Source organism: Dermacentor albipictus, chromosome 5 (assembly GCF_038994185.2).
Source record: "Dermacentor albipictus isolate Rhodes 1998 colony chromosome 5, USDA_Dalb.pri_finalv2, whole genome shotgun sequence".
Lineage (NCBI taxonomy): Eukaryota > Metazoa > Arthropoda > Arachnida > Ixodida > Ixodidae > Dermacentor > Dermacentor albipictus.
The window spans coordinates 112625008-112652138 of NC_091825.1; the positions used below are offsets into that span (position 1 = coordinate 112625008).

Sequence of the window (27131 nt, forward strand, 5' to 3'; positions counted from 1 at the left end):
AACCTGCTAAGTATTCAGACATTTCAGCAGTCTTTTACAGCTCTGCTAACACAGCAGAACATGTTGCAAAACCGTGCTTTATTGTGACTTGTCTGTCCCAGGGGGCTACCACCCGGTGAAGATAGGAGACCTCTTTCACAGTCGGTACCACGTAGTCCGGAAGCTGGGCTGGGGCCACTTTTCCACCGTCTGGCTTTGCTGGGACCTCGTGTGAGTTTCCAAACTGTTCCCGATTTTCTCCCACATTCTGGTATTAATCCTTTTGTGGGCAGACACTTGTCAGCACACGACGAGTGAAAGAAATCAAGGAAAAAACCCATTTTCTTCATAATGGTGGTTGGAAAGTGAACATGTTGCGACTGCCAGTAAGAGCAGCCCTAATAAGCGCTTCAAGACGTTTCTAGAAAAAGGCGACATAGTGTTGTGAACGAAATGTCAAAAAGATTGTGTGCTTGAATTTAGGCGCGTGATTAAAGAGAACCTATGTGGTCGAAATAAAATCTCGGCACCTTTCTCTACGATGTGTCCCTCATGGCCAATTAAGTAGTTTTGATATATGAAGCCCGACAGTTGGTAATGATTGCATATTCTCCAAGTTGGTGGGCATGTTCACCTCTGCTGTGTGGCTGATGAACCGTGTCATATATATTATTGTGCTATTCATGATAGTGATCGATGGGATAGTATGAAAATTCATTTCACTATGGTGTCTATTGTGAGTGGTACTTCTGCATAAGTTTTGGCAGTTAATTTCCACGGTGTAGTAGTGAGACAACCAGCGAAGCACTAGGAAGTCGTGTAAAGTTCAGAAGCCAGAAAATCGATTTTAACAGTGTTCTTCACGATCGGCGTGGCGTCTTTTGCAACTTTTATTCTTACTGGACAGGGGCAAGCGGTTTGTGGCCCTCAAAGTTGTGAAGAGTGCCTCGCATTACACAGACACTGCCCTAGACGAGATCAAGCTTCTCAAGGCGGTGAGTGCTTTTTCTTTTTCACTGGGTGTGCAAAGGATGATCAAAGTACAGTGGCTTATTCTAAACCACTTTTGCCTCCCTTCTCTTCCCCGACATTTTTGTTTTAACGCGCTCTAGGTTCGGGATAGCGATACAGACGACACATGCCGAGAACGGGTGGTGCAGCTTCTCGATGACTTCAAGATCTCTGGAGTCAACGGGACCCGTATCCTTCTAATCTGTACTGCATGCATCTCGTAATGTATCAGCCGCCTTGGCCATAAGTGACGCTGGCTAACATTTCAATTACACATGACAGTGAATTTCCTCTATGCATTTCTGGCTTTGTAGCATATTTATTGGTATGGTTGGGGCTAACAAAAAAGAATCTTTCCCCTTAGATCCCTTTATTCTTGTATTATAATGTGTATGCTTCAAGTTTAATAGTGAGAGACGAGCTAGGCGTGGAGGATGAGCAGGATAGGTGCAGCACCTCTGAGGCATGATTAGTTGCTCTCATTTGTTCTTGCTCTGCGACAGCTTATTAGCAAATCGCTGTGTGCCGGCGTCGTTTTGGCAGTCCCTGTGCCACTGTTATTGAGCTCGCAGATGTTGAGAGATAGGACAATGTGTGCAGCATGTTTTGTTGTCCCGGGGGCAAAACTGTTTGGAATGTTCCGAAGCGGAATACTTGTTGTGGTTAGTGAATGTTCCGAAGCAGAATACTTGTTGTGGTTAGTGATAGTATAAACTGGGACTTCACATTAAGTAAGCAAATTCAAATGCGAGTGCTCAGTTGTGACCTAGAAACTGGTGCGACAGTGAGAAACTGTGGCCTCTTGATTTGCTCATTGAGGTCTTCGCATTGACGAGAGGCAGTAGTTATTGCAGCCTCTTGTACATATCAAACTTTCGTGAGGGAGACATGTCAAGAATAGTTCACGAGACGTTTGTTCTTCCTGCCATTGCAGTATGAGTACACATTCTGCTTGCTTCTGAATAAACTCCCCAAAGATGCATACGGCTTGGGATTTACCGTCAGCTACCTGGTGTTGAAGGTTAACTGCAGACTCTAACGAGTGCAAAAATTACTTTGCTGTGCACAGCAGTGATGTGACAGCAGAGCTCTCATCAGAGATTTGTGTAATATCCTCGCAGAATGAAGTGCATCAATTTAGGCCTAACTAAGGCGAGTAGTACTTTTGTTTTCATTATCTCCAGGTTCTGTTATACAGACATAATTTTTGCTGCACTTAGGTTTGACCAGTTGCATAGCGATGTGACATTTTGCTCTTGAATAGTAATTGCGCTTATTGGGCGCTCAAAAATTTCCGTCACATTTCATTATGTAGGTAAAGTACTTGTTTGTGTTCGTTTGATTGCCCACTTTTCTGCATGACTGCTGTGGAAAAGCTCAAGCAGTGGCTTTTATGCAGTTTCAACTTAGCTGCTGATTTTGCAGTGTTTGGTGTCCTTAATGCGACTCTTCAGATATGTGCATGGTTTTCGAAGTACTGGGACACAATTTACTCAAATTGATCATTCGATCAAATTACCAGGGCATTCCACTACCCAATGTGCGAGCCATCATCAGACAGGTAAAGAAACTACAGCTTCTTGGCTTCCGTTAAAAACGTGTCTTGCTAACGTTTGTGCTTGTATGGTGCACTTATGCTGCATTTGCTCTATAACACCGTGGCCTCGTATCTAGTGCGCAACTGGATATCACGGTCGCGACTCCTGCAATTTTAATGCACACTTTTGCGGAGAAATTAGTTTTCCACTTGCGTGAGAGCCAAGTGCGAGCTTGGCACATTTTTGCATGCTAATCGCACTCGCTGGCATGGTCAAAGCAAGGTTTCTCAGGCAAGTCCACATATTAGTGCATCAGTGGCCCTCTTTTCTTAAGACATTAAAAAAAAAAAAGTGTGCAACATCCACACCTCAGTGCTTTCCTGCCATTCGGCTTTTAAGCTACCTGTAAATGCAAGTAATTAAAACATATGAGACTTGTGTAGATGAGGGGCAAGCACGACTGGGCTCCTTGACATGCATGTCTCTTCTATAGAAGTTAGATAAACAGGGATAAAGTGTCTCGTAAAGGCTGGCCAATGTTTCGATAGGTGCGCTTATCATTGCCTAAGGCCAGCCTTTCTGAGGCACTTTTTCCCTATTTATCTAACTTCCGGCCCCCTTTTCGATTTCGAATTGCTGTCACGAGGGACTCTAGTTGGCATCATTGTACATGCTTTGTTACCTGTCGTGGTAACCCAGTGGCTGCGGCATTGTTCTTCTCAGCTCGAGCTTGCGGGTGTGATCCTGGCTGTAGCGGCCGCATGTCGATGGTGACGAAATGCAAAAATGCTGGTATAACTTTGACTTAGGTGCACGTTAAAGCATACCACGTGGTCAAAATTATTCAGGAGTCCCCCACCGTGCTGTGCCTCATAATCGGATTGCAGTGTTGGTGCGCAACACCCCAGGATTTAAACTATCCATGTTTTATTCTTGCATAATTTCTGGCATACCATTTCTCCATAGCTATTTTTTCATTTGTTATTTCGAGAACGTAACCTGTCGGTTTAGATTTTAGCATGATTTTCTATATCTCTTTAGTGTTCCATTAGCATAATGACCATTTAGCTCGTGGTGCCAGCTGACGTGAGGCGATGAACGAATTGTGTGCGGTGCTTGCAGGTGCTAGAAGGTCTGGAGTACTTGCACACCAAGTGCCAGATCATCCACACGGACATCAAGCCTGAGAACATCCTGATAGCTGTGGACGACGCCTACGTCCGCAAGCTTGCCTATGAGGCCACCCAGTGGCAGAAGATGGGGCTACGCCTTCCCGGTTCATTGGGTGAGCATCTGGGCATTATCTCATGCAGCCCTACTGCGTCGAAAAATAAAGTAAGTCTGAACGGGGGCCGCCAACATAAGGCCGTGCTAGTGGAAAGAAAGAGTGTGGAAAACTGCTCTCGCATCAAGATGCGTTGTTAATGTCGCCAATATTGGCCAATATTAGTCATACATAGCTATCACTTACAAGTAAATATCGGTCAGTGTTGGCTTTGACACCGTTGCCTAATGCTAAATAACACTGGGTCTGCACCATTAGCTAGTGTGCCTCTTTCCACAGCATATCACAAGAAACCAACAAACACTGACACCAAGGACAACATAGGGGAAATTGTGCTTAATTAATGAAATAAAGAAACAATAAATTAATGGAAATTAAAGTGGATGAAAAAACAACTTGCCGCAGGTGGGAACCGAACCCACAACCTTCGCATTTCGCGTGCGATGCTCTTCCAATTGAGCTACCGCGGCGCTGTTTTCCCATCCACTTTCTTGGGTATTTATGTGTCCTAGTAGAACCCTGGGAGTGTTAGCCAGCGCCACCACTACAGACCTTAGCGGCGGACGTGGCACGTCTTTTTTGCCGCAGGCGTCACGAGAACGTGATCTTTTTGGGTGAAAGCAACTGGTCAATAAACCCACACATGCTACCTGAAGGCATCAATGTTGCCGGATTCGAGACCCTCGTTATGTATTAAACGAGAAGAAAGGGGGTTAACCGAGGGGCCCAATTTTTATTAGTCATATCATAAGAAGCCAAGAAACACTGACAACAAGGACAGCATAGGGGAAATTGTGCCTAATAAATGAAATAAAGAAACAGTAAATTAATGGAAATTAAAGTGGATGAAAAAAAAACTTGCCGCAGGTGGGAACCGAACCCACAACCTTTGCATTTCGCAATTTCCCCTATGTTGTCCTTGGTGTCAGTGTTTGTTGGCTTCTTATGATATGACTAATAAAAATCAGGCCACTCGGTTAACCCCCTTTCTTCTTGTTTAATACATAACGAGGGTCTCGAATCCGGCAACATTGATGCCTTCAGGTAGCATGTGTGGGTTTATTGACCAGTTGCTTTCACCCAAAAAGATCACGTTCTCGTGACGCCTGCGGCAAAAAGGACGTGCCACGTCCGCCGCTAGGTCTGTGAGAGGTGGTACTGGCTAACACTCCCAGGGTTCTACAAGGACACATAAATATCCAAGAAAGTGGATGGGAAAACAGCGCTGCGGTAGCTCAATTGGTAGAGCATCGCACGCGAAATGCGAAGGTTGTGGGTTCGGTTCCCACCTGCGGCAAGTTGTTTTTTCATCCACTTTAATTTCCATTAATTTATCATTTCTTTATTTCATTTATTAAGCACAATTTCCCCTATGTTGTCCTTGGTGTCAGTGTTTGTTGGCTTCTTATGATATGACTACTAAAAATCGGGCCCCTCGGTTAACCCCCTTTCTTTCCACAGCAGTCACTTAGTAGCATTGATCTTTGCGTGCTCTTTCTGATTGAGGTCACCACCGCAGTCAGAAATGAGCATATCTGCCAACTCTCCCAGTATGTCCGGGAGACTCCCGAATGCAGACCAATCCTCCCTATTGCATGGGCACCGCCATAAATCTCCTGAAAAAACCGTCATGCAGCATAGTCGCATCGTAATTATCATTGTTTGCTGGGCAGCCAGAGAAAGTCTGATTTAAACGCGTGCTATTTGTGTGTAGCCAGTATAGGCCTAACTTGGTCCGCTTCAGATAGAGCCATGTGTGTGCCTGATGCAAAAGTGTAATATGCATTGCATAATGCCCAGTTTGCTTAAGTTAGCTTCAGTACAATAAAGTACTGTTATGCGATGAAGCATATGCAAAGTATTGTGGTGAAGCATATTTAGAGTGCAAAGGGGCCACTATCACAGGTCGTAGTATGAATTCATTAAATACTATACAAGCGTGCATGCACCATCTATGCTCACAGTACAAGCACCGATACATCTGATGACCATTATGGCAGCCATTTCTGATGTTGCTGTGGCCCTGAAAAAAAAAATAAAAGAGCGAAATTTCCCTTCCTGTGCTATTGTCGCCCACCTCCCCCTTTCCATGATTTTCCCGAATTTCCATGTCCCCAGGATGGCTGCTATGGCAATGAGATTCTTAGCAGCACTTGTCCATGTAAATGACCCTGCCATGTTTCATTAGATCAGTGGTGCCCGAAGAACCCAAATGTTAGCTATGAGAACCCATCTAGCTGAGCAGCACAAGAATGTTGCTACTGGTTCGTAGTCTGCTTCTGGTGCCATCTTGCTCGCATTTTCCTGCCGGCGGGGTTGTATCCTTAGCGGGGGAAAATGAATTTCTGCAGCACGTGTAGTGTTTGGTGTGGTGCTTTCAAGAATTTATATCACTTGCTTAAAAGCTGCAGTGTGGAGCATGATGGCTGTGTTACCGTGCAAAAGATTCCTTGAGCATTTATGCAAATCAGGATTATTTTGTTGTGGACTAGCTTTTGTTTTTTGTACATAGACAGTGGAACCTCCATGCAGTTCAACTTCATTTACTGGAATTTGCAATTCAGTTAATTCAAATAAATTGAACAGATTTTTTTTCTCATTCCCATATCTTGACTCTATTGAAATCAGTTACATCAGTTATCAGTGAGGCAGTTATACATTATCAACTGAATTAATTGCAGCTTCTTGCTCTGTAGGCACACGCAGGGAGATTTACTGGAAGAAAAGTAATTTTGCCGAGTCTGATCATTTACACCCGTTTTTGTGTACAGTGTATGAAATGTACAAGAAAGCAATAACACAACATACTATCATAGGAAAAGACTCGGATATCTTCAACATTATAAGGTATTCACACACGGTCAAACAAGGTGTCCTATAAATTGGCTTTCCCTAAATACAGCACACTTCTGAAGGTTGGGAAATCACCCTTTTCTTGTAAAACAGTGAGGACATTTGCTTTCCCCTCTCCCTCCCCACATTGAAGTGTGTGAAGGAGGGGAGGCATTGTGGGATCTGGATTTAGTATGCGAGCTTCCTTAGTAGTGCTTTTTTTTAGGCAGTTCACTAACATAAAGTGAGGCTTCTCGTCGTTTCTGTCAGATTTCTGTAAAACTGAAGTTGGACATTCAACTAGTGACATTCATTGGATGAAGATGTCTACGAACCTTGGCTCTATGCACCAAGCTTCAGCCGCAGCTCATTGTTCTGACGCGGTAAAATGTGGTGCGTTCTTGATACTTCGATGTGATCTCAACTGTATATACAGGTAGTATTACTGCGAAGCAGTCGATTGCTTCAATTTAACCATTCCTGGAATAATTTCAGAAGTACTTTGGCAGAAATGCTTCTTATTGCTCCTTTTGGTACATTTTCTCAACTTGCATTGCAGTTTCTTTTCAATTAAATTTGTGGTGTTAACTGGTCAGAGGAATCTCGGTGCACAAAATGACCTGGGCGAAAACAATGCAGTATAGCAGGACGTGAGAATGTCTGTCCCTTTCTGGTGTCCTGTTATTTTGCATTGTTTCCTCTACAAGTCATGAACCAACCAGCCCAAATGTGTGCGCTTCAGCACTAAATGAACGCCAATTGTTTAAGCGACGTATGCTGCTAAATTTGGCTAATATCATGGCCGTTCTCCATTGCTTGGACATTTTAAAGCAATTTGTCGGTTCAGAGCTGAAAATGGTAAATCGATGACAATTGAAGGTTGAAAACCCTGTCCGTGCCTTGGTGCAGTGAGCACGGCGCCCAAGGAGCTCCGCACGGTGCCGACTCTGCCGTCTGAGGGTGCCGCTGGTGGAGCTGGAGCGGCTGGTGCCGGCGGAGGGTCCGCCTCCAAGATGTCGCGCAACAAGAAGAAGAAACTGCGCAAGAAGGCCAAGCGTCAGCAGGAGCTGCTTGAGCGGCAGATGCAGCAGCTGGAGGAGCTCGACATGGAGGAGGACGAGGAGGAAGGGGGCCACGGTGAACAGGAAGGCAGCGGATCCCTCAACGGAGGGGGCCCGACCCTGGGCAGCCCTCCTGACATGCCGCCGCAAGGCAAGGGCTCGCTTGCGCTTGCAGGCTGCATGCGTATGTACAGTACGGTTCCCTAACGTGTAGCTGGTAATATCACCACTGGGAGTGAATCCCTTCTACTATATACCGTGTTTGCTCGCATAATGATCACACTTTTTTGTCATAAAATTGACGCAAATTTAGGGGTGCAATCATTACGAAGGTTAAATTTCCCACGAAAAAAAAAAAAACTTTCTTTTTTCATTTTGCTTTTGCTGTGGGGTGACAAGCAGGCAGCTGCCGCTGTCAGTGTGGGACACCAAAACAAAAATGGCGGCCGGAGGAGCAAGCCGAACGCGATTATTTTCTTTTTCTCGTGAGTACATTACCCGCATTGAAACAGTTTCTTCCATATCAGTAATGAATAATATTGTTAATATCGGCAAGTTGCAACAATAACGTAGCCATGTCCACTTTGAGGGGACAGAAACAGAGATGGGCGCGCTCAGCTGCCAGTGACGTAGAAACACATGGCGGGCAGGCTGCAGAAACCGAGGCATTTGTTTTCACTGCTATCCGGCATGTTTCTGCTAAGGGTGAGCGAATATCTTAGCTGTGTTACAAGCGTTGGCGTATAAATAGGGGACACTTTTAATGTATAAGTGGAAATGTGGCAGCTATCATTGCCGATTGTGATTTATTGTGTGCCCACGAGTGCAGATGAGAAGAATCGAAAGGCGCCCTTTATGTTGTTGTTGGCCAAAACCATTATGAAGCCTACAAATAATAAAGCCGAGGCAAGTTTGGTTGTAAATTTTTTTTTCCATAGAAGTGCGAAAAGGGATAAAAGGAACGAAATGGGGCATCTGCTTAAGAATGTTGTGTGCGTGCAGACTGCTTGGTATGTCTTCAAGAGTCATTCGTGTAGCATTCGACAGATGGTAAGCGCGATAATCATTAGCTAGACTTGGCACACGACATATCGCTGGGACAAGTGCAGGGTGCGATCATCACACAAGAAAGAAAAAAATTGAATTTTGACGACAAAGGGCAGGAGTGTGATCATTACGCGAGTGCGATCATTATGTGAGTAAATATGGTAGAAAAAAACATCAGGATCCCCCCACCCACGAAGAAAACTTTCGTAGACTTATCTGTTACTTTGGGATGTTGAACCCCATACTTTAATTTGATTTTAGATTAACTCTGCTGTTCACCTGTTGAAGGAGCTGGATTCTAGGGTATTGCAAGTACAACCTGCTAGTTGTTTAGGTATTCACAGAATTGAACGGCTGTGTGTGCTTGTGCAGAGGGTGCACTACTTGGAGACGGCATGGACTGGACCCGAAGCGTGGAAGGTGGGGACCCCTCGTGGGCCGGAGGTGATGTCTGTAACGGTCATCGGGGTGACGGAGCCGCGCGGACAACCATGGGCCGCCTTGAACGGTCCGAAAGCACCCTGGCACCCCCCACACCCACTGCGCAACTGCGGAGGGTGGCCTCCTGCCCCGGTGAGTTGACGATGTCTGTGCTTTGCCAGCTTCGTTGTATCTTGCTCACTGTGCATATGCAAGTGCGGACCCCACTTCACATAGCCATCATTTTCCTAATGCAGTAAAACCTCGTTAAACCGTACCCGCTCAAACAGTAGTTTCGTTTTAAAAGTAGTAAAGTCGAATCCCCGACTCAGTGGCCATGGAACATAATCTGTTATGGATCCGCATAGACCGTACCAGCTTATTGCGTAGGTATCGGTTAACGCGTAGTGTTTCCACTTTTCGTTGCACAAACATGGCGATGTGTCGCCTCCATCAGAACAACAAGCCTCAGAAATCAGCCCAACGGCCTCCAAGCGCCCTGTGCGTTTGCGCATTAAGCCACATCAAGATCAACATCATTTCCGCACCGTGCCAGAGAGCGTTGTGGCGTCGTGCAAGCGAGAACTCACATCATGCCGAAACTCGGATATAAAAGACGCCGGGTGCTTAGCTTAGAAGAAAAATTAGACATCATTCATGCTATCAAATGTGACGCGAAAAGTTGGCGCTCGCACGCGACATGGATCTACTGTTGACTACTGTGTGTGGCATTTGGAATGCGAAGAAGTTGCTCGGCAGTGCTGCTGCGAATGCAAAGAGATGTAGACTACGAGGCTCGATTTTTCGCTATTGTAGCCTCTGTGTCGCTAGTGAGAGTGATAAGGATGACACGGAAAAGTGACAGCACAGACAATTCGGGCGCAACAATGGCAGCAGCTGCTCGTTACGTCAGCCTCATAAATGCAATTGCGCGACGAGAACAGCACCCCGCAATGAAAAGCGACTTCTGCAACACTACCGCGCCTGTGCACGGAGAATATGTAATGCCAATGAGGAATCTGCCATGCGAGTGTTTGCCGAGAAGAGGGGCCTGGCTGAAAAGCTGGCTCACAGCTTCAGCAAGTTTGAGGCCGCTGTCGTCACTGCTAGGCCGCCGCGACATCAAATGAAAATAACACGTTCGTCGCGCGAAGGAAATAAATACTGCATGTTTTTGCCCTTTCATCGCACTCTCTCCGAGTTCCGTTTTTGACAGGTAAGTGGGCGATCTCGTGCCATTTCGGTTAAGCAGTACTACTGTTTAGTACGTACTTTTCCCGAGCTCCGGCCAACTACGGTTCAACAAGGTTTCATTGTACAGTTAAACCTCGGTATAAGGAACTTCAATATAGCGAAGTTCTCTATATAACGAAGTGTTAACTTTTCGTAATTTCTTGTCCATAGAACACCACGTACCTAATTAAAACCTCATTATAGCAAAGTGTGTTTGTATGCAATTTCAATATAACAAAACGTCGCTTTCGCAGCATAGGAATGCTGATGCAATAAATGGAAACTTCCGCGGATGCAGATGGTCAAATGATTGAATTACAAGCAGCTGCTCGCAAACGCACCTCTCAGGTGCCCGCGGCGTTAAAGGAGCGACTGCAAAAGTGAAGCTGCATCATGTTCCATATAAAGTCCGAGTGCGGTAAGAACCTATCGTGCCTCGCGCACTTTGTGCTTTAGGCGTGAGTGAAAGTGTGCGAGGGTGGCAAAGAAAGGTGGTGGCTTCACACACGAGTGCCGCCTCCCCACGCGAGCAAAGGGAAAGAGGGGGAAGGGAGTGAACTTGCTGTAACGCAATAAGCGCGTGCGAGGGGAGGGGGAGGGGTGGGAGTTGGCGCACGTCGCGATTTCTGGTGCGCGCATGTCTCGGCCGTGGCTGGGCATGGCTGTAAGCGCGACTGAGCGGATATGCAGCCGCGCACGCTGCTTTAGAGGTACCGTAAAAACCGGAATATAGGTCGGAACTTTTTTTCAAAAAACCATCGCGAAAAGTCGACCCTCGACTTATATACCAGACATTGGCGGAAAAACTACGGAAGTCTTGCAGCAATGGGCGGATGAAGTAAACAGCCGCCTTCTCCATCGCCATCAGCAGTGCGCAATCGTTCTTCATTCTATGGCGTGGTGACATTGTGGCACTGCCATTTGGCGTTTCCACTGTCGCAAAATTATACAGTCGCCGACCGATTTTCCGGACTCCAAAAATTCGGACATGCCCGATTATTCGGTCAGCTTCGCGGCACCACCATTCTCCCCATAGACCACAATGTATAACAACTGCCGAAAGTTCGGACACCTTGCAACCTCTCGTCTGATTTTTCGGACACTTCTTGAGCCAACTCGGTCGAGAGCACCATGCACCGACTCTGACCGGTGTATGGGTCGACTTGCTGAACGCGATTTTTGTTGTGAACGGAGCTTCCTTGCTGCCCCACGAAGTGGCGCTACTAGAAATCCCCGCTCATCATCATCGTTTCTGCCTGGTTCGATAGAGTGGCTCTGCAGTAGTTTCGGTTTCAGCTTAGTAAGCCATGTCAAGACAATCCAGCAGCTGATTTGTTTCTTCGCGCATGACGCTGCGAGCAGGCCACGTATTTTCGTTTGTGTGACTGGCGTCGGCACGGTGGTGTTTGCTCTGTGTGCTCTGTCGAGGTTTTGGTGATCCAACGCGGTATACGGAAACATCGTGTCAAGTCTCTAATGGCGCCGACAGTGCCCGCGCATACTGCGCTGGGGAATGCCGGCAAGCGGGTGCCGGGAGCCCTAAGATTTATCGCCTTCCGATGTGCTCCCTACTGACGCGGAAAATATTCTGCAGAGACCTGCGCAGTGGTTGCATTGCGACTCCGGACACCGTCTTATTCGACAGTTTCACAGGTGCTGACACTGCTGTACTGACGTGCGCAGAACTCGGCGACGGCGAGATCATTAACTCTCGAGTCGGAAGATGACGCACCATGTGCTACGCTGCCGTCGCATGCGGAGCGTGTACAAGCAGTGACTGTGCTTTCAGCCGCCGTACGACCCTCTCCGAGATTCAGGCTTATCTGATTGCGCGTAAACGGAATAGCGTGCAACGGCGCATTCACGATTTCTTCAAGCCTACTGCCGAGCCCGAATAAGTGCGTGGAAATAAAGGATTTCATTTTTTTTTCTTAATCTGGTTTTTCGGACACCTGTTTATTCGGACATTTCAGCAGTCCCCGTGAGGTCCGAATAAACGGTCGGCGACTGTATTAATTAAAGGCTGCATTTTCATTTTGTTTCAAAATGAGCGGAAGCCGACGTCAATTCACCGTCACCTTCAAGAAAAAGGCGATTGAGTACGCGGAAGCCCACGGCAACCTGGCGGCACAGCGCGAACTTGGAGTATCCGAAAATAGCATTCGGTAGTGGCGGAGGCAAAAGCAACGTATCACAACTTCCAGCAACCAAAAGAAAACGTCATTTCGTGGCCGGATCGCAGCAGACTGCAGAACTGGAAGGCAAGGTTGCGGAGTCCGTCCGAGAGCTGCGTGTAAGATTGCTGCCTGTTGTCGAATGCATTCGTTTGAAAGCGGTAGAGATCGCACGCGCCTATGGACTGGGCAGCGAGACGCACTCGTCATCCGATTCTAATCAAAGGCGTTGCTCTGATTCGGAGTAGCACTTGCAGACTTCGTGCCCTTCTGTGTACTGTACACCCGACGAATTTTTAACAGTATGGCGCGACCGTCGACCCGCGTTTTTGTCAGCACCTTTTATCATCACGGCACGGAGCGGCGAAATAGCGAAAGTAAGGGCATGTGTACACATGCGCGTGTCTCGTTTGTTTCACTGCTCAGCGCTGTTAATACGGTGTTGACAAGCACGCGGGTCGATGGTCGCGCGATACCGCTAAATACTTGGCCAGGTGCACATGCGAGCAGCATTTAAATAAATACTGTCACCATTGTGCAACCCGCTGAGTCGCATTTGTTTATAAGTCAGGGTGTCATGTCTTTCGGTACTTTTGCCACTGAAAAAGATTTTTTTCATTTTTAGAATTCGTTAGTTGGGGGATCGACCTATATTCTGGTCCGACCTATAGTCTGGTGTTTACGGTAAGCTGCCGTGTGGGCAGAGTGGGCGTGCTGAGACATATGGCGTGGCATCATGTAAGCTGTCTTCCTGCGCGTTTAGTATCGACGGTTGTGTAATCTCGAGTTTCGGTGATCGGTTGGACTAAGAGGTAGACGAAGCATTCACTCTCTGCTGCCGGTGCTTTTCATGATAGTGCTGTCTGAGTGCGGGCAATGCTATTGGCCGCGGGGGCAGAGTGCATGCGAAAGCATGGTCGGTTTCGCTTAATTCGTACCGCCTGTGTCAAGATATCGTTGACCTGGCATGAAATTGTATCATTCGTTGCAGACTCCCAAATTCATCAAAATATAATTTCTTTCTCATTAAAATTCACTTTTTTTGGCTGGCCGATAATTCTGAAGATTCTGTGGCCCTTTTCTGTGTAAGAAAAATAGGTTGGCTACTGTACTTATTTGCACAGAAGGTCGAATTTCAATACAACAATATTTTGATATGACGAAAGAAATGGCTGATTTTGCCTACTTTGTTATATCGAGGTTTAACTGTATACCTAGGCAGAAGTGCTGATTTTGCTTAGGTTGCTCTTCATTATGAGTAGGACAAAAGACAGAAGAAGCTCGCTTGTTGCTGGCAACCATGGTAGCATGTTTTCTCATTGTTTCCCTCAGGCCCAGTAGCCATTTCCAATCGGTTGCTGTGCTGCCTTTGTTACAGTGAGCTGTACCTGTGTGAACTATTCATGTAATCGCTCCGTAGGCTATCGTGTTCGAGAATTTTGGAGCGAATGGTTGCAGCGGCCACGAGACCGAGTCGGTTCCGCTATCAGAATAGCTTTAACAGGGTGTCTACCAACCGGGAAAACCGGGAAAACCGGGAATTCTCAGGGAATTTGAACAGTCTGGAAAAACTCAGGGAAAACTCAGGGAATTTGTGCTTCTATCAGGGAAAATTAGCTGTAACTTTATTGAAAGGGAACGAAAGTCGTGTTAATGCTGGCTCCAGTAACAGAGGAATCGCAACGAATCGTCATTGACGCCGTGTCATCGGCACGATGTATTGCCAGAGTAGTTAACGACCGATTTTCTAGAGGGCCAATTTTTCGGACATGCCCGATAATTGGCACGGTTTTGCGGCACCACCACGTACTCCATATAGTCAATGTATATTGCCCCGACTGCAGGTCTGAAATGGCATTAATCAAAGCCGCCACCGCCGCTAGTTTGATTATCTCGCCGCCTCGAACCGGCACTCTCGCAGGCAAATCCGCAAATCCGTAACCACCACCGCGGCAACGTCAGGCCTAGCTGCTTCTATGTTCGCTATTAAGCTTCTTGCCGTGCGGTGCCGTGTTTTTCATTGAAAGAATTCGCCGCTATCACCAATGGCACCGACTCCGCCTTTGTAATCCTAGCGATTCGCTTTGAAGCTCGCAGAGCACAGCGCGTTGCGTAATGCCAGTCTGCGAAAGTTAGCTTCGCCTCGGTACACTAGTGTTAGGCGGTAAAGCATAACAAGCGTGGGAAGGGGGCAATTGTCGCGGGACACAGTATACATTACTTAATTACACATGCGTGCACGTCGTCTTCTGTCACAGTACAAGCCCTGATATGCCTAAAAAGCATACTGGCAGGCCTTCAGAGCTTTTTGAGACATGCCTGTGGTAATTTTAGCCCTTAAAGGCAGTTAAAGACATGCATTAATTTTTTTCAGACTGCCCGTTCTTTTCAATTTTTTTTTTGCGGCCCCTCGGAAGTCCAAGAAATCAAATGTTGACTGTACAACTGACCAAGAGGATGCTTCAGATGATCCATGTGGTGAAAGCGTGGTAGAAGGAGGATGAGAACAGAAAGGACCGACGCACTGAGGAATTAACGGGAAAGGAAGGGTGCCGCCACCTTTTTGAAGGAGCTTGAGCTAAAAAAACTAAGTGATGGCTGATGCTGAGACACAGGTGTCCCTCATCCAAACCAAAATAAATTGTTTACGCAGTGAAACCCAACACTGAGATGTTGTGTACGGTCTGAGAGTATTGTTGAATTCCAATGGCGGAGTCGGAGCAGCCGACAGACTCCGCGAGCAAGCACTCGACTCTGGCGTAGAGCAACGCCTTCAAATCCGTGAGTGGAACACAACCTGCGCCGCTGGAGCAAGGCGGAAGCTAACTTCTATCGCCGAGGTACCCAGGATACCTTGCGTGTTGTCATTTCCTTCCGCTGTTTGATCCCAGCACCGCCGCACCGTTCACCTGTTTTTTTTTTTTTTTTTGAAAGTGTGGAATGGATATCTCGCCAAGCCTGCAGCAGCTTTTGCTTCCTCGCGAGTCGTGACAGGTGGCGCCTCCCAGCAGACAAACGTGGTAAAGGAAACACGTCACGCAGAGTTCCGGTCCACTCCGCCGATTTTGGCGGAGCATCTTTTTCTGCTCCACGGAGTGAATACGGCTCTGGATCCACTCCGACTCTCTCATTGGAACACCTTACTCCCGCCCTCACTCTGTCATTGGAACAAACTTGCTCCGAAACGAGCAGAAAAACTTGCTCCAACTCCGCCATTGGAATTCAACATATGTCAGGACAGTTGAGGTTGACTTCGCAGCTGCTGAGGGAGAACCTTAGTTGTGACAAAGTTCAGGACCTCATACTGATGAGCTTGCTATCAGTTGATAGAAATAGCTGATATTAAAAAAATATTTACTTATGTATGCATCTCCTTTTCATTCGTATTTGAAAATGTTCGACTCAATTTGGAATGGACTTTACCATTTCTTTCGCTGTGCATTTTACTAACACCTTCCTTCTGTTTTCTTTTTAAATAAAATATATATTACTCCTTACTATTCAAACTGGATTAAGTCATTTTTTTGTTTCAGCATGCTTACTAGAGAGTGACAGCATCGGGCAACGTGGTGTCAGCCTGTCTTGACATAAAACAAAGATCTGACTCATTCAGGGAATTTCGCAAAGGTGCTCAGGGAAAACCTGGAAAACTCAGGGAATTTGGAAATGTCAACTTGGTAGACACCCTGTTTAACCGCGAAGTAATTCTGCGCGCAGAAAAAATTTCGACCTAACCAATATTTTGAGATGCCAGAGTTCAAGGTAATGAATGTTTATTGTGCTTTATTTATGATGACTCGCTGGAAAATGCACAAAGTATGATCCTACGACTTTGACTTTCTTTGAAATCTGCAGTGCCTTAGAATAAAATTACACAACTTCACATTTATTGACAGTCCATAATTCATGAATGAAGGGGCTAAGGTTGTGCTTTGTGTTCGTCTTTGAAGTGCTTGGAAGCTTGCGAGGTTGCACCCGCCGTGGTTGCTCAGTGGCTATGGTGTTCGGCTGCTAAGCACGAGGCCGCGGGATCGAATCCCGGCCATGGCAGCCGCATTTCGATGGGGGCGAAATGTGAAAACACTCGTGTACTTAGATTTAGGTGCACGTTAAAGAACCCCAGGTGGTCGAAATTTCCGGAGTCCTCCACTACGGCGTGCCTCATAATCAGAAAGTGGTTTTGGCACGTAAAACCCCATAATTTAATTTTACGAGGTTGCAGATTATGCTGTCCTGAAATTCTTTAGAATATTGATTGATTGATTGTTTTTGAGGCGTAGCAGGCAGCAGCCCTGCATATGTGTAAGGTAGTGTAAATAAAATTGATATTTGCTTTTCTAATTTCCTCCTTCTTGTCTTTGTCTAGAAAACCAAAAACCTCCGGAGAAGATGGCTGATCCTGTGCATGAAGTTTGTAATATATCTGTAAAAATAGCTGACCTTGGAAATGCCTGCTGGGTGGTAAGTTGAGTTGGTTCCTTGCAATGCTTGTAGAAGTTTTTTTGTGCTATGATGTGTTAGGACAGGGTTCATTGTACTAATAGGTACATAAATTAACACAATGCATTACATAACTACAAAGTGAATTAATTAATGTAAACATTAAAAGGTAAAAGGTACATGATTGCTAATTGAGGAAAGGGTGCGAGAAAATTTATTCATGCCATAGTCTTGCAAAAAAAAGATGACTGTACTTGGCCGTGTAGTCAGCCTCTCCCTGTTCAACAGTTCATTTATACGTTTCTTACCGCATTCAGAAGTCTCTAAAAGCAACCTTTATAAACATTTGCTTAGATAAAATCAGTTTTGCAACCTCCATCATGGTCAAATCGATAAAGGCTGACTGTGGTACTTTCCTCAGCTTTCTCAGCCCAAACCCCGTAGACATCAGAAGGTGTAATAGCAGTATTAAACAATACTGTTACATAGTGAATCCTGGATGGGGCTGCTGTGTCTCGTACATCACTGCCCTGAAGAAAAGGCAGCGCCCTGTCAGATGGCGTGTGATTGTAGTCAGAGAAATGGTAATGGAGGTATTGTAAGTGAGAGCACAGCTTGGAATTATATGAACGGAAACACCTAATTAGCTTTAACACTGCCTTAAATCGTTGCATTGAGGTTTGGGAAAATTCTAAATCGTTGATTCAGTGGCGATCATATATTGTTGTATATATATCAAGGTCGTGACTGCAAATCCTTAACGAGAGCTGTACGTCTGTTCTAGACAAGGTGGAAGAGCTTGCCCATTGTGCTCCACAATCTTTCCGCAAAGCTTTTAACAAACCTTCCACTACACTTCATAAACTCTCCAGGTCCTCGCGAGGCTCAAACGGGGAAAAGTTTGTGAAATACAATGTTCACCAAATGGTGTAGGTGGTGCAAACCCTAGGCTGCAAGAGCACATGGTATACCTTTGTATAAGTGCTGGCTTACAAGGCATATTGCAAGTTGTTCAGGCTTGGGACAAGCCCAAAAGAAAAAAAAAATTTAAAAAATTGTTCAGGCGTCATCATGCACAGGGAAATCAGGTGGACAACAGAGTGGCCCTCCTCCTGGTCCTCTTTTCTGGTTGACATTGGCTGACATAAAACATAGCTTTTGCTCCACTCTACAGTGTTGGCGAGTTGGTGGGTGCTTGCTTTTATGTTGTAGTGTCCCCGTACTTGCTGCACTTTATTGCTGCTTGTGGATTTGAGTTTAGAGAAGGGTCTTATTTCTTTGTTTTTCCTGCGGCTTTCTTTCCCGTCTTTTCTTCCCCCTGTAGCATCACCACTTCACGGAGGACATACAGACGAGGCAGTACCGATGCCTCGAGGTCCTCTTGGGAGCCGGCTATGGCACACCTGCCGACATCTGGAGCACAGCCTGCATGGTGCGTGATGACCGGTTCAGAATAGGCCTGCACAAAGCAGGAATTGTGTGTGTGGTGTGTCTGTGAATAATAAATGCTAAAATAAAATATTAAGGGGGCCTAAAACCACCCCTCGGGCTTGATGAAATGACAGTCCACGGGTGGCATACGCTGCTGTGAACTTCTCAGCCAAGTTTTGCTGTCGTACGCAGTGTGTAGAGCTCACAAGTGGGTCACGAAGTCACCTTTCTCTAAAATGCTTTCTTTTTAGCAGAAGGCCCTGTTCTCACTCCCTTCTAGACGCACTGTTTTGTCATCGGGTGCACTATTTCGTCATTTTCTTAGACAGTTGCTGTTGGCCGATAGCTGACATCAAGCTGCGGTTCGTTACGTGGCGTACGTACCGTGGCTGTCCCAGGGTGTCACTACGAGTCCACTGGCTAAACGCACTGCGGCTCGCTGAGAACAACTGCGTTTGGCTCGTCGTAGGCACCAAAGGCGCAGGTTGTGGCGTCTACGTTAACATCCAAAATGGAAATTTTATCTGTCCTCCACGGTGACATTTAGAAGGTAGAGCGTTGTGGGCAGGCCTTTGCACTAGCCTTTGCAGTGCAAGGCATTGAAGAAGGTTCAAGAACACAGCAAAGGCCGTGTTTGGTTGCCAATAACTCCGCTTCTGCCCAACGCATTGAAATAGCCTATTTTCACTTCAAATGCCTTCTCCACTTCGATAAAGAGTGGTTCGGGGCCCTTTTAAGCCAAGTTTGATCGATGGATTAGTCTAGCAGTCGGTCACTGCTTTTTGTGATATACAGCTTGATATTTATTGATATTTCATTTAATATATTACTTTTAATATTTTATATGGGTCCCTATAAGGGTCTCCACAACTTGGCTGAATTTTCTGTACTCTTCAGTTTCGTGTGAATTCTCGGCACTCCTTCCCCCACCACAGCTCAGACCACTTGTAACGCAACCACTTTAACCTCCCATAGAACTCCATGTGTACGCACATGTACGCATGTGTACGCATACGCATAGCGCAGCCGCACGAGCCAAAATACCGGTCCTAATGGGGCTGCCTAAAGACCTTGCAGTCAAGCAAGGTAACGAGCGCGCTTCTCAACAAGATGCGTCGGCCGAGGGGAAAGTGAGGAAAGCGGTTCAAACAAGGAACAGGGAACAAAATTGATAAGCCGCCGCAGCATAGGCTAGAGCGCATTGTATGCATGCTCTGCGGGTGTGCATGGGTTGCCTAGGCCTCCTCCGGCTGCCTTTCAGCGGTGTTTGCTCCACATAAAATGCATGCACATTGACACTCTTTGGCTCTTCTGTGTTTGGTTGGAAAATAAATATACTGTCTTATCACTGCAAAATTGATTCCGGCATTTTCCATGGTTGGTGGCGGGGTCGCAGGTAATTCTGAATAATCTAGCAGGGTTGAAAAATTAGATGCCAACTTTTGTCTATATGGTTCTCTCTCTTTTTTTTTCTATCTTTGTTTCATATAAAGACCACAGATCATCGACGTTAACCTTTGAACGTTCATAAATTAAAACGGTTGAAAACATCCCGGTTGGGTTTTTCAATTCTCGGAAACATGCAAGTGCTTGGTCTAAACGTTTTGCACATGTGCAGTCTTTAAAAAGTTTTCTTTTGGTTACAGTCTGGTACTGCTTATAATGCAGATATTAATGACTTTGGCGACTCAAGTTATAACCAATCTATGCTGTACTTTGAAAGTGCAGGCTGTGCAAGTGTCGTGTGAGCTATTTGCAGCAGAGGCAACATTGTCACACTTGCTCACTGATGTGGCAATCGAACTGTCTTCTGTATTCTTTATTAACCAGCGTAAGCAATTGTACAAGAGTTTGAAGTATGGAAAACTTGAAAGTATGGATCACTTATTGCATAGTGCGGCACTCTGTAAATCCTGGCTGCTAAGCTACGCTCTGCGCGTTGGACATTCAGCGCTCTTTGCAGCCTGTTGAAATAACGTGTTTAGCTTTCTCTAAGGAGTGCATTTAATTATCTACTGCTTGACATCTGGTTAGTATCTAGGAAAGAGCTTGGGTGAGTGGTTTAGTTGTCGCAGTTTTTGTGGGGTCGCATCATTTCTCGGTGCAGTTCTTTTCTGTGTAGTATTTGGCTTAAGTGGTTGGCCAAAGGAAGGAGGAATTCGGATAATCGCCGTCTCAGTACATTGTTGACAGCAGTGATGCTGTAGACAAGGGAACATACGTAACAAGAATAAATGATAAGGTATTGCTTTGAACTGATAATTCAAGTTGTCTTTATGACTGCCTGCCTGACCATTACCCTACACGGTTATTTGTGGCCGTTATATGTGCCCGCTTTGTTTTCCTTTCAGAGGGTTGTTATTATGGGGCGTGCATTACATGCAGTGGCAGTTCTTGTGCTGGAGCATGTTAGGTATGAAAAAACATTACCCTCTCCTCTCATCCAATATTCCGCTCACTCCTGCTCACGACACTGCACTTCTTTAAAAAAATGGACATGACGCCATCACTTCTCAACTGTAAGAGCCACTGTGTGTCACTGCCACTCTGCGGAGAATTCTTGCCGCAAATTTTAAAACCATGCCTTCCAATAATCTACTCGGAAGTACCGAAGCGGAAATAGTGTTGTTGTTTGTGTTATCTCTGTGGAGCGCCATTGCAAAGGGGTTTCAGTCGAGGGCCAGGGGTGTGCACCAAACGGTGAAGACGAGGAGGAGTTTCAAGTTGAGGCCCGTTTGTGAATACAGGGTGGTAAGCAGGCGCAACCAATCTTCTTACCCTGGTCGCCACTGTTGGTTCTTGGTCTTGCAGGCATTTGAGCTGGCCACGGGCGACTACCTTTTCGAGCCGCACTCTGGGGAGGACTATAGTCGAGACGAAGACCACCTGGCCCACATCATTGAACTCCTCGGAGAGATCCCCAGGCACATTGCCTTTTCGGGCCGATACTCCAGGGAGTTCTTCAACAAGCGAGGTCAGTCTCATTGGCCCTGGGATTGAGCGTGAGAGAAGTCGATGCCAAGTTTGCCGTTTTTCTCTCTGCCTCCTTTATTTGCACTCATTCAATTGGTTCTTTTAGGCTGAGGAATCTTAGTCTTCCTCTCTGTCAAATGTAAATATAAGTGGTGGTTGCTTCCTTCTGGAGAACAGGATGGCTAGGCACTAAACTCTGAGTATACAAGAAATTCCCAAAAGTAGATGAAAATACGTCACCGTTGGGGCAGATATCTGGAAAGTAGCCACGAGAGTAGCTAGGCACATAACTGAATGGTCACATGAATTGCTAGTTCACATTGCTCGGGCCAGGTAGGAGAAACATTTTGAATGATGACTTGGTATTTATATTTCATATCACCGTATGTACTGTTAAACCTTGAGAAAACGAAGTAGGTAAAATTGGCAATTTGCTTCATTATATTGAAATTGCGTTGTATTGAAATTCGACCTTTTATGCAAATAAGTACAATGGCCAATAGATTTTTGTTACATGGAAAGGAGCTGCAGAATTTTCCTAATTATTGGGCAATCAAAGTAGGCAAATTTGAATGAGAAAACAATTAAATCTGATGAATTTGGGAGTCTGCAACAACTGATAGTTTCATGCCACGTTGACGATTTGTTCACATCCGTGAAGCCAGCCACGCTTTCGTGCGCACTCCGCCCCCGCGGCTGGTAGCGTCGCCCACACTGGGACGGCGCTATCATGAAAAACGCTGGCAGCTGCAAACGAATGCTTCGTCTGCCTCTTGCACTAACAGGTCATCAAAACTCGAGATAACACAACCTTCAATACTAAATGCGTGGGAAGGCAGCTTACATGATGCCACGCCATCTTGGCACGTCTACTCTTTGTACACGCGGCAGATTGCCTCTAAAACAGGGTGCGCAGCTGTGTATGCGCTCAGCCGCACTTCAAGTTATGCGCAGCCACGGCTGAGATGCGCACCAGAAATCATGATGCGCACCAACTTACTACAGCACGGCCGTTCGGTCGTGGGACTGCACAATAGCAAAGTTGGGGGTGCGATTATTGTGCGAGTGCGTTCCTTACATGAGTACCTATATACAGTACATATTATCATAGTAGATGGAAATGTAGAGCCCATGCCATTGTCCTAGTGCAACGCATGACTGGCTAATGCGGAGAGTAGCCAGGAATTGTGTAGTTAGCGTTTTATAGAGAATAGCTACTGCAATACAAAGTAGCTAGACCTGCCAGCGCAACCTGTAGTTGATTGAAAAAGAATGGAATGCCTTCATCTGCCCTTTGAATACATGAAAGTTTCATGTGAGGATCAACGTGCATGCACTGCGATTATTAGCATGAGACTAGTGCGACCGTGCAGCAGCTTTAAAAAAAAATATTTTTCAGTGTTTATTGTCATCTTTCCATCCCTTATCCACCTTTCGCACACTGCTGACTGTTGTTCAGGTGTCAGCTGCGTGCCAGATGGTTACGATGCAGTCAGCAGTCTTTCTGCTTTTTTGTCAACCAATCAATCTCTCATGTCTACATTACTTTGTGCAGTGTCCTAAACATTAAGCTGACTTTGTTGGAGCAGGGTGGTTTTTCAGATGGACTACTTGAAGGCAGTGCTTTGACTTGATGCTGCACGTGATCGTTGCCAGATGTGTCTCTTGGCCAAACGCATGACTTTTGTTTGTAGGGGAACTGAGGCACATCAGCAACCTGAAGCCATGGGGCCTCTACGAGGTGCTAACGGAGAAGTACGACTGGAGCCCCTCAGACGCACAGGCATTCGCCGACTTCCTGCTACCCATGCTGGCTTATGACCCAGCCATGCGGGCCAAGGCCTCCGACTGCCTGCGGCATCCCTGGCTTGCCGCGCAGACGCCGCCCAGTGACGGCACCGGGAACAACAGCACTTCTGCCCCCCGAGACGAGCCCGTCGTCTCGTCCGTGGCGCGTCCCCCTCCCTCCTCGCCGAACCAGCGTCGGCCTCCGTCGTCATCGTCGTCGTCCTCGTCGTCATCCTGAGAAGGCCGCCCCTGCTCGTTGTCTGTGTGTTGTGGTGTGTTCCAACAGAGGAGGACCTGCTGCATTCTGAGGGTGAAGTGCGGCTGACAGCAGCAGCAGGGGGTCGTATCAACTCCTCAACTTGTACACGCTGCAGTGTTTTCTGCGGGAGTGGTTGGGAGGGGGGCAGGTGCCTCTGGTTGGTGCGTTTCTTTGGCAAGAGGCGGTTTTAAGGCGCGCCAGTTGGCTGCCAGTGCTGCTGCATATCTGGAGCCCCTATGTTTAGAAAGACTGGGCTGCTACTTCTCGGCTTGCTCGTTCTGCTTGACTCTGTTGCGTGTCAGGTGGCCTGTATATGGATCTTGTCAATTGTCCGGCTCCTATCCCTCTTTGTTCACTCCCAAACCTAGCTGCAAAAGAGAGAGAGGACTTAGTTCTTGTTAAAGCAAGGCACAGCTTCGCTAGTATTGCTGTCCCTTGTTTTCCCGCATATCCTGGCATTGGTTAGCTGTGTGCAAGTTTGGGGAAGTTCGCAGAAAATGTAAAGTGGCCTGTGCAGCAACAGCAGCAGCAGCAGCAGCAGCAGCATTTTTTTTTTCTTTCCAGGTTTGACCGCCGAATTGGTGACAAATTGGCCTTCGTCACCAACATTCTGATCAGATATGCAAGTAGTTGACTACGTCAATGCAATGCCTCAAGAATGGACCTTTCTGCGGCATGGCTACGACCATGTTTCGGCTTAAATTGCAGCGGGGGCATGCATTTTCCTTTTTCTGTATGTCGCAAAAATTTATGAAGCGCTGTCTGCAAATGAAATTCACCAGCTTAATGTAATTAAATGCCTGACAGTAGCTCACGCAGTGTGCTTGTGCAATTATTTGTGGGTGTGCGACCACTTCCACAAGATTTCGCGTTACTCTGGCTCTGAATGTGTGTCTACGGGCAACCATGTTCCTGGCATTTTGCTAGGCAGGGTATCTTTGCACATTGCTAGGAATGCTGTTGCCCATTGATGCCGACACATCCAGTACAGTGTCATGTGAAATCCTGCAAAATAGATTGTACCCTTTAGAGGGATCGCTTGAGAATGCTGCCCTTCTTGCTAATTAAAAGGTGTGCTGAATTTGGAAACCTTGTGGGCTGGGTGTTTCATATGTGTGAATTCCAAGGTGTCAGTTCTTAACATTGCGCAGAACACCAATTTGATTGTAGTCGGATGACTGGTGCATGTTTGAAAGGACTGGCTTTAGGGATACTTGCACATCGTTCTTCACTTCAGCTGTGGTTGGAATGGCTGCTTGCGTGAGAAGGAACCAGCTTACAGTGTTGCATCCTGGAGCAAGTGAAGTGCTACCATCGATATGAGAGAAGCTTTGCCTATTGTAAAGAAATAATCCTTAATTAGAGCTTCCTCGGAAAGCACTTTGGGGAATTCTTGCCAAAATATTCTTGAGGCTAGATTTCTTTTGGGAACTTGCTCGTGGTTTTTATAGATCAGTGCTCTTGACATGCAGATGGAAGTCGCTTCATTGCACGTAGTTACACCGTTGTGTTTTGAGGAACGAGATCTGCTAATTGATATCAGAATTGTACTCCCAAATATTCACCTGCATTTATTTCTGGATTGCTTCTCAGCTGCTAGCCTGGTCCAGAAAAATTGCGGATGGCTACGCAAACCTGTACCTAGCATAAGTTTATGTAAAGCTGCCCACTGAGCCCGACAGGACTCGACGTAGGCCGATGTGGCCCACAGTCTGGCTACGTTGCTGGATTCTGTTTAAAATTACTTGCACACCACCATACCTCCTAGAATGTTCACATTGCGACTGCTGTTGCGCAACCTTTCCTGTAGGTTTGCCCCCCGTGAGACAGCTTGTGGATAAGTCGTTGCAGAAGCAAGGTTTTGCATCTGGCTGGAGCTTAAGGTCTTGTATTTTTGTGTGAAGTGTCTTGGGGGCAGCCCTGAGTGCGTTTCAGCCTGGCCTAGTAAGCAGCTGTGGACTGGACACTTGAACCTAGTTGGCACCTCGGTAGTTTGAAATGTTTCTTTTCGTAGTTCGCATGCAATGTGTACCTATTTGGTGCGTCTGTGCACTCTACGTGAAATGAACTGCATTATTCACGAGGGCCCAGTGTGCATTTTTATTCCCAAGAGGCGTTCTTGCTTTTGACGCATGTATCGAGGTGTGTATGCTGTATGGTTGCGTAAGAAAAAAAAAATCGATGAATGAAGTTCAGGGGTTGCACTTCTCCTTTTCTTTTTTTCTTTTTTTTCTTTCTTTCAAAAGTGCTTTTTAAGTTATGCTAATAAAACTCGCCAAAGAGTATTGACTGGTATTGTTGCTTTGTTAGTGGTGCAAACGGGTGCCTGTGTCTATGGAGGCTATAGGAAGTCTGCTGTTGTCGGTAGACACAAGTGCTTGTGGTACTTCAAAAAAATATACTCTCTGGACGGGTGTGATCTACAGGCTTTGGCGATTCCTCTGGCCCCAAGCTCTAGCTGTGCTGCTGACTACTACTACGGCAGCAGCCTTCCTCGGCGATCATTACCGTCTTGCTGCATTTTCTTGGGAACAACTCTGTTTGTGGTGCATACATCTTTGTCAGCTGCTGTGTTGCCTGCCGTGGCCTCGGAAATTCATGCATAGGTCATTGTCGAGTGCAAGTTACTGCACAGCCAAGCATCAAAAGCTCCGAATTGCACATTGCCACAGGTGCGCAGGTGTTGACTGAAGGCTACCCAGCGAACCACTGCAGGTATGGGAGTTTTGAATCTTGATGGCTGTGGTGTGTACGAAACGGCAAAACTTGAAGCGTAGCCTGGAATTCAAGTTTGCGAGTTTGCACGGAGAAAAACCCCTGTGATTTCTGGTGCCATGAAAAGACTTGCAAAAGAACTTTTTGCCTCTTCCAAGTTCCAAAGATGTTCATATGTATGTGGCTCGTATCATTGACCGATTTGTTTGGTTTTGCTTTACTGACGACTCGCTATTGAGGATTGGCCAAAAGTCTCGTGGAATTAGATGTTTCGTTCTGACTGGAAACAATGGGAATATTTAGATTTAGAACTTTAATACAATTGGGATTCTTTGGGGGTTTCACCCAGTTGTCTGTCGGCCAGTGTTGGGCTAACTCTCCTGCCAACCTGAGTCACTGCTAGCTCATGGTCTAATGGGCAGCTGTGCTGAGAGTACCGGGCGCGAAACAAACTGTGTGACCAACCGTCAGGCCAACTTGGGTCACTGTGCACGCACCACTCGATTGAAAAAAAAAAAAAAAAAAAGCGTAATGGGTATGAACTTGCGTCATGTATTGAGTTAACCTTTATATGTCGGTATGGCCCACGTGCCTCGTAACGCGTCTCGGCGGAGGCAGTACCACCATAGAATGGAGGTACCATAGAATAGTTGGTTCTTTATTCTATGGTACTACAGTGTACTGTAGGTTCCAGTACACTGTAACAGTGCCGTGTGTCGCCAATTTGCTTCAATGCTAATCGTATTCCCGTAGACAGTAACCCTGAGATGGTTTATACGAGAATTTTTTTTATAGCGTCTGTGTTTTTCGGAAAGATAATTTGTTGCTGTGAAGTTATTCGGCAACGAACTGGCTCGGTGCTTTTCCGTTTTTTTTTTTGTCATTTCAGTAATTTGTTGCTGTGAAGTTATTCGGCAACGAACTGGCTCGGTGCTTTTTCGTTTT

The 27131-nt window shown here is 46.3% G+C and overlaps 1 protein-coding gene across 2 annotated transcripts in view; it reads left to right on the forward strand.

Annotated features, from left to right (window-relative positions):
- LOC135897044 (SRSF protein kinase 3-like) overlaps nucleotides 1-24285 on the forward strand; it is a 29417-nt gene extending 5132 nt beyond the window's left edge. For both annotated transcript variants that reach the window (XM_065425609.2, XM_065425610.2), the window contains 11 exons: nucleotides 102-210; nucleotides 887-974; nucleotides 1092-1179; nucleotides 2445-2551; nucleotides 3651-3813; nucleotides 7555-7857; nucleotides 9126-9326; nucleotides 16947-17041; nucleotides 18345-18452; nucleotides 21263-21425; nucleotides 23119-24285. In XM_065425609.2, coding sequence (XP_065281681.1) covers nucleotides 102-210; nucleotides 887-974; nucleotides 1092-1179; nucleotides 2445-2551; nucleotides 3651-3813; nucleotides 7555-7857; nucleotides 9126-9326; nucleotides 16947-17041; nucleotides 18345-18452; nucleotides 21263-21425; nucleotides 23119-23450 — 1757 coding nt within the window. In that variant the 3' untranslated portion in view covers nucleotides 23451-24285. The remainder of the gene's footprint in view (nucleotides 1-101; nucleotides 211-886; nucleotides 975-1091; nucleotides 1180-2444; nucleotides 2552-3650; nucleotides 3814-7554; nucleotides 7858-9125; nucleotides 9327-16946; nucleotides 17042-18344; nucleotides 18453-21262; nucleotides 21426-23118) is intronic.
- Nucleotides 24286-27131: the final 2846 nt, after the last annotated feature.